The following is an 11,253-nucleotide window of genomic DNA, read 5'->3' as shown; positions in this document are numbered from 1 at the left end:
AAAAACAAACCAAAACAAAACAAAAAAAAAAGGTAAGTTTCACAAAGAGAAGGATCTTGCAACCAAAACCAAACCAAACTTACCTAAAGACAAAATATGATTTAAAGGACAGGTCTTTTAAGTTACAGAAATACTTTAAAAAGATCTGCTTTTATACAGAAATAGAAAGATGCCATATTATAAGAGTGCTTTAAGATTTGTTTTTTTCTCCTACTGAATCCCTAAAAAAAAAAAAGTTAACAAATATATCATTTTTTTTAAATAAAAAAAGTCTGCTGTCTTTTTTAAAAAGCAATCCTTAACTGTTCAGCCACAGCTTCACCAAAAATCAGTGTCCCCCCCCACCTCTCCCAGGCAGTTTTTTGGGGGGGTTGAAGTCCAAACCCCTGCAGCAGGGCTGGGGTTGAGGCTCGTCCTTGCACGAGCTCGTGTGTCCCAGAGAGCTGAGGCAGGAAACAAGGCAAATGATTCAGTGATCCGCTACATTTGCAATCTTTAGTTTGTACAAATCTCATTTTTCTTTTTTCTTCCAGTTTCTCTTCGAAGGCAAAAAGAAAAAAAAAAACCAACAAAATCTCAAACAAGATTAAAAAAAAAAAAAAAAAAAGGAAGAGCACAAAGTTTGTACAAACCCAGGACACAGATTCCAAAAAGAATAATAATAATAATAATAACAACAACCAAAAGGAATTAAAGAGATAAATAAAGGACTGGTTACAGTTTCAGACCATAATTTAACAGGCACGGTCACCTTCCAAATAATGCTCCCGACTAATGCAACGCTGCTGAAAGGACCTGGAGGGGAGATGGAAACAACAAAACCCGGGGCAAATCGTGATTAAAAGCTGCTCTTCTCCCCCAAATAAATAATTTAAAGGGTCTGTGAGGTGTCCCAGGCAGAGGGGAGCCCCTGGCTGGGTTTGGCACCCTGGGGTGGGCAGGGGGTGCCCGGAGGGGTCGGGCTCAGCCCCAGCCCGGGGCCGGTGATTATCACGGGGCTCTTTAAGGCTTCTCAGCAGCACTTTTGCGGCTGCTCCATCCAATTTTTAACTTTTTTTTTGTTTTTTTTTCCTCTTTTTGTTTTTCTTTTAAGGCTCAAGGTTATTAAAAAATAAAGTGAAGTTCTCTCCTCCTGGCTGGTTTTGCTACGAGTTAGAAAAATAAAGCCTCTCCCATGCTGGTCCCTGCCCCAGTGCTGGGTTGCCAGGGCAGAGCACGCTGGTTTAGTTTCATTTTTTAGAGCAAAAAAAAAGAAAAAAAGACACTTCTCTATACAAAAATACCTCTGCAAGAAAACCTAGGGCTGTTCCACTAAGTGTCATTTCTTTTTAGCTGTTGGAAAAATAAGAGCGTTTCCAAAAAAATCTCTAAAAAATAGGTACAAATCCCCCTCAAATTGGTAACCAATCATACACAGTACATACTAAAAATATTTAAAATAGAGAATATTCCTCACAGAGGACTCTGAGTTTTCTCTTTTAACCCCCCATTTTTTTTTCTTCTTTTTTTTTAATTTTTTTTTTGTCTTTGTCTTAATTACTGCTAAAAAAAAAAAAAAAAATCATTACAAAAGTCCAGAGAAGGAGCCAGCTGGGCGGGTTGGGTGGAAATCTCCTCTCCACGCTGGAAGAAGCAAAGTTCAATCCAGTCCTTGGCAAAGCCTGTCCCAAATTTTGGGACTGGGAGCTGGAGGATGCTGTAGTGCAGAAGGCTCGAGGTGCTCTCCCCTCCCCGCCAGCTTCCACAAATTGCAATCACTTCAACTTCAACCAGTCCCAGGCAACTCTTGGCTGATTTTTTTTTTTCTTTTGTCATTTTGTTTTCTTGATTTTTTTTCCTCTCTTCCTTTTCGCCTTTTTAGACCTTTCCGGCCGCGTTGCCCGCTCCTAGGGCCGGGTGAGCTGCGTGTACACGGGCTGCTCCCAGTGCTGCGGGCTGTGGGTCTGGGGGATGGAGGGCACGCCCGCAGTGTCAGCGATGGGGGTGTACATGGGGCGCTGCGTGGGGCTCATGTAGCTGAAGGTGGAGTAGAGCCCGCTGCCCTGCCCGGCGTGGCTGTAGTAGGAGCCCGAGGAGCCCTGGTGCTCCCCGTACTCGTACTGGGCGCGGCTGATGCTGGGGTAGGACGAGCTGTAGTGCTGCAGGTTGAAGGAGCTGTAGCTCAGCTGCTGCTGCTGCTGCTGCGGGGAGTGCTGCTGCTGCTCGCTGTAGTGGCTGGGGCTCAGCTGCTCTGTCTTGATGTGCGTCCTTTGCTGCTGCTGCTGCTGCTGCTGGGGGCTCTGCTCTGCTCCCAGCGCTGCCAGCTGTGCCGGTGGCTGCGCTGCCGGCGGCTGTTTGGCCATCCACACGTGGCCGGCGCCGGCCGGTGTCCCCGCGGCGCCGCTGATGCCGTAGCTGCCCGTGTAGGTGACCTGGCCCGGCTGGCCCGGGTGGCCGTTGGGGGGCAGGTACTGGTCGAACTCGTTGACGTCGAAGGTCTCGATGTTGGAGATGACGTCGCTGCTGAGCTCGCCGATGTCCACGTCGCGGAAATCGATGTGGGGCGGCTGCCGGCCGCCCTCGCCCAGAGCGCGGCCCTCCCGCTTCAGGTCCTGCTTGCCCGGCTGAGGGTCCGTCTTGGGGGTGGTGGGGGGCGTGGGGGGCCCCTGGGACTGGCCTGGGGGAGGAAGGAGAGGGGTGAGGGTGTGACGGGGGTGACAGTGCTGTGAACGCGTCACCCGCGGGTCACACAGTCCGGCCCCATCAGCACCACCCCCAGACCTGAGCTGTAGCACGGCCAGTTTTGGGGGCTTGGGGTTTTTAACAAGCACAGCCTCATGTTTCTCCCAGGCAAACAGGGCTGCAATGGCACGTTGGGGTGAGGATCTGTGCCCGGGCTGCGGGCACAGCTCTGGGGTAGCGTAAATCTAAAACCAAACACAGCTTCACATACAAGAACTGTGAAAACAGAGGCAGCTCTCCCCGTTCTCCCCCCATTCCTGACTCTTTCCTTTCCCCCTCAGCCGGTCTGGGCTGTGCTTTGTGCCCCCCGGGCACCTACCCGAGTGCTCCCCGGGCGAGTGCACCTCGCTGATGCTGGAGGAGGACTGGGGCGAGTCTGCCTGCAGCGCCTTGAAGATGGCGTTGGGGGAGATGTGGGTCTGCTCGGCGCCCTCCTCCTGCTCCGCCTGCCCGTTCTTCACCGACTTCCTCCGCCGGGGCTGGTACTTGTAGTCGGGATGATCCTTCTTGTGCTGCACCCGCAGCCGCTCGGCCTCCTCCACGAACGGGCGCTTCTCGCTCTCGTTCAGCAGCCTGGGGGGACACGGGGGGGGGACACAGCGGGGGTCACTTGTGGCTCGGGGTGGGCGCTGAGCGGTGACACCGCTGTCAATCCCTCCCAAAGCCCCCCACAACCTGAACCCGCTTATGCGGGACACTCGCTGGTTGTCACCCCCGTGTCCCCCCCATTTTTTCGGTGCAGGAGTGGCAGCGGGGTCCAGCCCTCGCCCTCCCCAGGCTGCGGGCACGTCGCGCTGTCCCCGGGCGCTTTGGGGACATCTCTGCCCCTCCGTCACCCGTTTCTCCGCTGAGGATCCCCGCCCGCCCCTCGCGCGGTCCCCGAGGACGCGGTGGCCCAGGTGACTCACTCGCCTCGTGTTTTCCTCCCTCCCCGCCTTATTCTGGCACTCGGAGGCCACCCGGCCCTGCGCCACTCACCGCCACCCTCCCTCCTTCCTTCCCTCCCTCCCCGCATCGCCCCGCGCTCCCTCCGGCCCGGCCCGAGCTGATGCAATCCCCAAAATCCATCATTTCCTCCGCAAACAAACAACGGCCGGGCCAGTCCGGGGAGCTCCCGCATCGCTCAGGGAACAGAAAACCCTTCCAACACCAAAACCCCCACAACCATCCCGACTTTCCTCCCTCCTATTCCTCGCCCAAACTCGCTTTCGCACTCCGCAAAAAAGTTTTCCAGCGCGTTTTCCAGCCTCGCAACATCCTCTCGGCCGGCGCGGCGCGCTCCGCATCCCCCGCTCGCCACGGGCATCCCGGCCCCGCACTCACCTCCAGAGCTTGCCCAGGGTCTTGCTGAGCTCGGCGTTGTGCAGGTGCGGGTATTGATCCGCCAGCTTCCTGCGGGCCGCCTGCGCCCACACCATGAAGGCGTTCATGGGTCTCTTGACGTGCGGTTTGTTCTTGCTGGAGCCGTTCACCCGCACCGGCATCGGCACCAGGGTCCAGTCGTAGCCCTTCAGCACCTGGCTCACCGCCTCCCGGATGCACACCGGGAACTTGTCCTCGTCGTTCTCCTTCTTCAGGTCCGGGTCTCCCTTGGGGAAGGTGTTTTCTTGGGGTCTGGTGTTCTCCGTGTCCGAGCCGGATCCAGAGGGGCAGGGGGAGCCGGCGGAGTCATCCGACATGGTGGGGCTGGGGGCGTCGGAGATACATTTGTCCTGTTCTTCTGTCATTTTCATGAAAGGGTCGAGGAGATTCATGCGAGAAAGTGGCCGAGGGGGAGCAAGGGGGCGAAAAAAAAAATTGATGAAAAAAAGAAATTAAAAAGTTAGGCGCTAAGGGGCGAGGACGGGTTAAAAAAGAAAAAAAACTCGGAGAAACGAAGTCTCCAACAGCTGCGGAGAAGTGGGCAAAAAACTTTTTATTACTTCTCCTCCGCACAGAAAAAAACGCTAAAAATTAAAAAAATTACAAAAATAACCAAGAAAACTCCGAAACGAGGAAAAAAAGGGGAGGAAAAAAGAAAAAAACTTGGGAGCAGGGCGAGCGGCCGGGGCAGAGTCGGGCGCGGCGGCCCCGCCGGTCTCCAGCGCGGCTCTGCGGCCGCCGCGCGCCGCGCGCACAAATACCCAGCGCGGGGCCGCGCGCCCGCCGCGCCGCAGCCAATCAGCGCCCGGCCCGCGGGGGCCGCGCCGCGGCCATTGGCTGAGCCGCGCCGAGGGGCGGGGCCGCGCTGCGCCGCGCAGCGCTGAGGGGCACGGCCCGCACGGGGCGGGACGGGCCGGGCGGCGGCGGCGGCGGCGGCGGCAGCGCCAGCGGCAGCGGCTGCGGCTGCGGCCCGCAGGCGGCCCCGCGGCTCCGTCCCCCCGCGGGTGGGTGCGGCGGGGGGCGGGACGCGCGGAGCGCGGGCGCTGCGCGGTTCCGTCCCGAGGGGGCGCCAGAGGCTCAGGAACGGCGCGCGCGGGGGGCGGGGGCGGGCGCGCCCCCTGAGCTCCCCCATCCCCATCCCGGCCCATTGGGACAGAGCGGGGGCGACCTCGGGGGGCTGCGGGTGGCCGAGCCCAGACATCCCGATATCGCTGCTGCGCTTCGGGTTTTTCTCCTTTTTTAACTTTCTTTTTTTTTTTTTTTTTTTTTTTTTTTTTTTTTTGGAGAGGGTGTCCGGCGCGCGTCCCTCCTCCCACCCCGCGCTGCGACATCCGCGCGTTTCCCGTTTATTCCTCCTTATTTCCTTATTCTCCGTCCCGGTGGCTCCGGCGCCGGACCGGGCTGCGGGACTCTTATCCCTGTTCCCCATCCCGGTTCCTGATCCCAATCCCGCATCCCGGCTCCCCATGCCAGTTCCTCATCCCGGTTCCTGATCCTGATGCCATATCCCGGTTCCCCATCCCGTTTTCCCTTCCCAGTTCCCCATCCCGGTCCCTCATTCTGGTTCCTGATCCCGGTTTCTCATCCTGACCCTGCATCCCGGTTCCTGATCCCGATCCGCCATCCCGGTCCCGCATCCCGGTTCCCCATCCTGGTCCCGCATTCTGGTTCCTGATCCCGGTTTCTCATCCCGGTCCCACTCCCGGTTCCTGATCCCCGTCCCGCATCCCGGTTTCTCATCCCGATCCCCCATCCCCTTTCCCCATCCCGGTCCCATATCCCGGTCCCGCATCCCGGCCCCGCATCCCGGTCTGGAGCCGTGCCCGGGGAAGGAACGGCCTCTTCCCTCCCCCTCTGCACAAAAATAAAAGTTTTCTCGAGTCGATCAAGTCTCGTCCTCGCAACGAAAGCCCGGCAGCTCCCGGGGTTATCTGCGGATAACTGCAGATATTTCTCTTTACAGATTTATGGGAATCGCGCCTTTGCAGCCGCCGGCGGCTTTCCCGCACGGCTCAGAGTGAAATCGGGAATTGCAATCCCCATCCCGGTGGGCGAGGAGGCAGATCCCGTTTTCCAGGCTCCGGGAGAAGGGGATTTGCAGGAGCTGCCCCTTCTCCCCGCGCTGCTCCGGCGCTTTTCTGGGCAGGAACCTCCGGGCGCTGCTCCTTTCCCAAATCCCGCAGCCCAGAATTTTTCATTGCAACTCCGAGCGTTAAAATCGGGAATTTCTCGAATCTGCTTTAATTTGCTGCGTTAATTTGCAGCTTTAATTTGCAGCCTTTGTGCGGCCGGACAATCCTCGGGGCAGAGGACGCCTCCCTGCCCTGTCGCGATTGTCGCCGTTACCCTGACCCGAGAGGGTTTCAAAGTATTAGAAAAAAAAATTTTAAATAAAAGACAAGGCAGCGGGGAAGGAGCTGTGAATAAAGGCGCTGGAAACCCTCTCCTTGGTTGTTTTTAGTTTTCCCTGAGGTTCTGGTGATGATTTTGGGTTGGGATTTTTGTTTTGTTTTGTTTTTGCTTGCAAAGTTTTTTTTTGGGAAGTAGTTTTGCTTTGGGTGAGTTTAAAGGTAAGTGGCTGTGCTCTGCTCAGAGCCTTTGTCTGCAGGAACAGGGGCTTTTCTCCAGGGGGATTTGGGATTTTTTTTTATTCCTGACACACCAAGGACGCTTTTCCCAGGGTTGTATTTATTTCCTTTGCTAAATATTCAATATTCCAGGAGAGGGCCGCTGAATTTTGCGTTATTATTTGAGGTGAAAAAGATAAATTTCCAGCAAACACTACAGGAGATAATCTGGATTATTTCCCCTGGGTAATCTCATCTCTAGGGTGGTGCATGCTGGAATTCAGCTCCTTAAATCTCATTTAATAAATACATTTATTGCAGAACACCCAAGCAAATGCAGGCAGGAGATTGTTCTGATCTCAACTGGGGCCAAAATCTGAACCAAACGTACCTGGAGAGGAACAAAACCCGGTGACAACAGATTGTCCCTGCTGCTGATTGGCAGAAAGAAGAGCAGGACAATTGGGGAGGGTCGTTGATGGAATGGAAAGGGACAGAATTAGGAGATTTTCCATCCTGCAAATCCATCTGCCTTCCCAGAGAGGCTGCTCGGAGCGAGGCGAGGGGCTTGACAAGTTTGAACAATAAACAAAAGCGAAAGGGGAAGGAGCTCTGCACTTATTGTGTGTGATTCGATAATTTTCTGGCTTATTATTTTTAATTATTGCTCGATGGGCTATTTGGACAAGGTGGACAAGCTGATTAATCACAGCCGGGTGGGAGCTGCCTTTAAAAGCTGCTGCTGTTTTCCCGTCAGGATGGAAGTTTTCTTTTTTCTTTTTTCTTTTTATTTTTTTTTATTCTGGAATTAACATTGTTTTATCCCAAGTGGCGAGCTCAGCGAGCAGGGAAGGTTCTTAGGGAGGATTAAAAACTCTTTTTGATGGCTTTTCCCTGCTCCTTGTGCTGAATCAAATCTCTGTTTTTTGGGGAATAATCTTTCCAAGCCTTACTGGAGGAGACAGGAATTTTTTGGGAGCAGGGGAGTGGGGGGAGGATGGAATTGGGGAAAATTTTCTGCCCAAATTTAAAACACGGCTGTGCTTCAGATGAATTGTGCTGAATAATTTGTTTGATGGATTTTTGATACCAAAACTGGATGGATTATTGATCCACGGCCCGAAATACAAAATTCCAGGATTTGGATTTATCCAGGAATGTCCAACGTTTTGGCAGCTCCATTAATTCATTAATTTGGCAGCTTAATTAATATTAAAATCCCCCTCATCATCAGTGAGATTTTATTAAATCCCAGAGCGGGGCTGCATCCCACAGAAATTCCCACATTTTGGCTTTTCCCTCTGAGCCTGGCCTTGCACAGAAAATTCTGATTTTCCCTGATTTTCCTCCATCCACTTTTTCCCAGCTGAGTCTCCACATTTTTGCCATCCCATGTGGAAAATTTTGGATTTTCCTCCTATCCCAAATCTCCCCCCTTTGGTGGATCCCAGGACACGAGGTCAGAGTGGAGCTCCTGATCCCATTTCCTATTCCAGCTGATCCAGTGCAATAAAAAAGGGAGATCAGGACCTGAAGGAGCCTTTAATTGGAAATTCATTAGAAATAATTTCCTTTAAATTTGTAATTTCGGCTCAGAATTCTTTGAGGTCAAATTGATTTTGTGAATTCAGCCGAGAATTCTTTTTGGGCTTGAATTAATTTTGTAATTTCAGCTCAGAATTCTTTAGGATTGAATTCATTTTGTAAATTCAGCTGAAAATTTCTTGGAATTGAATTAATTTTTCAAATTCAGCTCAAAATTCCTCGGGACTGGATTAATTTTGTAAATTCAGTTGAAAATTCTTTTGGGATTGAATTCATTTTGTCAAATCAGCTCAGAATTCTTTAGGATTGAATTCATTTTGTAAATTCAGCTGAAATTTCCTTGGGACTGCATTAATTTTATAAATTCAGCTGAAAATTCCTTGGGATTGAATTGAATTTTGTAAATTCAGCTGAAAATTCCTTGGGATTGAATTAATTTTGTAATTTCAGCTCAGAATTCTTTGGGGATTGAATTCATTTTGTAAATTCAGCTGAAAATTCCTTCAGATCGGATGAATTTTCTAAATTCAGCTCAGAATTCCTTGGGATTTTATGAATTTTTACAGTTCAGTTTCTCTGGCCTCTCAGGATAATAAAATCAGCCCTTGAGCTGGTGTGATTGAAACTTGGCAAATCCTGAAAAAATTGAAGAACAGGAATTTCCCCCTTTTTTTTTTAATATATAAAGTAACAGCAGCCTGAAAATTCCAAGGCAATACCTGAAATAAATTCATTTTTAATTTATGCCTAAAAACACCACGGAAAAGGATTCACTCTGGGGAAGGAAAATCTGGAATTTGGGGTGGGTTTCTTGCCATAGGAAAATATTTATTTATTGTTTAATTTTGTTATTTCATTATTCATTTAATAATGTCATTACTTATTTATTAATCTAATTAATATTTTTTTTTTTTTTGCTACAGGTTTTTTTTTTTTTTTTTTTGGCTCCAAGCTCTGCAGATTTTTGCCTACATGGAAAATTGATCCCTTTTATTTGAATCGGGATGGAAATTCCCTCCCTTAGAGTAAAAAAAAAAAAGAGAATTATTATGAATTTATTCTTATTTTTTCCCCTGAAAGCTCACCTTTAATTTCTGAAAATACTTTTGGATTTTCCGTGGAACTTTTGAATGTTGGTGTTCAGGGATCACCTTTATTTTCTACCCATTTAAATCCATTTTTTTCTTAGAAAACCGAGATACAGAAAAAAGGAAAAACACACTTCAGGGAATGCTGGAGACACAGGATCACCATCATCATTTACCTATTTTAATCCAATTTTTTTTTCCTTCTAAATAAGTAATAAAAGAGGGATAAAAAGAAATTTTTTCCATAGAAATGAGTGATATAGAAAAAAAGAATAATTCCCTGCAGGGAATGCTGGTGGCACAGGATCACCCTCACAATTTATTCACTTTTTTGATTTTTTTTTTTTAAATCAATGGGGGATACAGAGAAAAGGGAAAATATCCTGCTGGCATCATCATTTTCTACCCTTTTTCTCCATTTTTCTTAGAAATCAGGGAATATCCCATCAATACCACTCAGTGAATCTCTTAGTGAGTTTCAAGAGAATTAAAATTTCATGATGAGCTACAAAACCTACTTAAAAATTAAAAAAAAAAAAAAATTATGCATCCCACTCTAAAACCCTGCTGGATTCGAATTATTTTTTTATCCCTTCATTTTCCCCCAAAATGAAAAAAACCAAAACCAAACCAGCTACCATTTCAAACCTGCATTTTCTCACCAATAATTCCAATTACAGAGCCCCCACCCCAGCACCAAATTTACAAGAAAAATCCATCAGAATTGGGCCAGGGAAAATAAAAAGTGCCATTCTCTCTACCTGTTTGTGCAGCTCCTGCCTGTTTATTTGGAAAAGGAAAGTTGTGGAAATCTCCTTGGAGGGTGGAATGTGGCCAGCACGTGTGGCTGGGAGCTACCTGAAGTCTGGGATTTAATGCTTTGCAGATGTCCCTGGGTCACCCATTTCCTCAAATTCAACAGAGAAATTGGAGTGAATTTCAAAAAAAAAAAAAAAAATTCAATATAAGAAAAAAAAAAAAAAAAGGAGGGTGTTGAGGTAGGGAAAGGAAAAAAGGTTTGGGACTTCTGGAACTTGTAAAAATTGTTTGTTTGGGTTGTTCCCTGCTGGTGATTTGAAAATTGGAGCTGCCAGGGGTGGGGTGGGGTGGGGGTGGGGGGAAGGGGGGTGATTTATTTGAAAAATACAAAAATTCTGTGCTGGGATCTCTCAGAGTTTGCTCAGGGTGGGGAGTTTATTGACACGGGGATTATTGATGGAAAAAACTCTGCAGGTTTTAATAAATAAACAGGGATTTGCTGGGGGACAGACACATTTAAAGCCAGGCTTAGGTAGGCAGGTCTAAAGCTGGGCCTGGCTGCCCTCTGGAAATCTGAATTTTAAACCAGGTCTAAGAATTTCCATCATTTTTGGGGGTTTTTGTTTTATTTCACCCTGAGGGTGATGAACCTGCCCAGCTCGGCTGAAATTTGGGGATTTTTGGAGATATTTTTGAGATTTTTTGTGATTTTTTGGGGATATTTTTGAGATTTTTGGGAATTTCTTTTGGGAATTTTTGGGGATTTAAATTTTTTTTTTTTTTTTTTTTTTTTTAATGGGATTCTTTTTTAATTCTGGGGATTTTGGGGGATTTTTTTTGGGATTTTTGGGGGGATTTTTAGGGAACTTTTTGGGGATTTTTTATTTTTGGAGAACTCTGAGGGATTTCTTAGTTTTGGGGAATTTTTGAGTTTGGTTTTTTTTTTTTTTTTTTTTTTTCGGGCATTTTTGCGGAGTTTGTTTGGAATTTTTTTTGGGGGATTGTTTGGGACTTTTTGGGAGCATTTTTTGGGATTTATTTTAATTATTTTTAATATATATTTTTAAAAATTATTACCTCTGTTAGGTGTGACTGTGTCTCTCCCTGGCCCAGGGACAGGCTGTGACCCTGCCAGTGGCTGCTGAACCTTTCCCAGCTGATTTTCTGGAGCATAAATTCAAATTCATCAACACAACTGCTCTTTAATACAT

General features: G+C 48.7%; 1 protein-coding gene across 1 annotated transcript; it reads right to left on the bottom strand.

Annotated features, from left to right (window-relative positions):
- Window positions 1-1,533: 1,533 nt before the first annotated feature.
- On the bottom strand, window positions 1,534-4,814 carry SOX9 (SRY-box transcription factor 9). Its single transcript, XM_079323666.1, has 3 exons — window positions 4,045-4,814; window positions 3,041-3,294; window positions 1,534-2,656 (listed from the first exon to the last, which is right to left on the bottom strand). The coding sequence occupies exons 1-3, from the start codon at window positions 4,473-4,475 to the stop codon at window positions 1,887-1,889; spliced, it is 1,455 nt and encodes a 484-aa protein (XP_079179792.1). The 5' UTR covers window positions 4,476-4,814; the 3' UTR covers window positions 1,534-1,886.
- Between the last annotated feature and the right edge of the window lie 6,439 nt (window positions 4,815-11,253).

Source organism: Erithacus rubecula, assembly GCF_903797595.1.
Source record: "Erithacus rubecula genome assembly, chromosome: 20".
NCBI classification, from domain to species: Eukaryota; Metazoa; Chordata; class Aves; order Passeriformes; family Muscicapidae; genus Erithacus; species Erithacus rubecula.
Note: the sequence above shows the minus strand (reverse complement) of the source record. Positions and strands in the feature narration are given on the sequence as shown.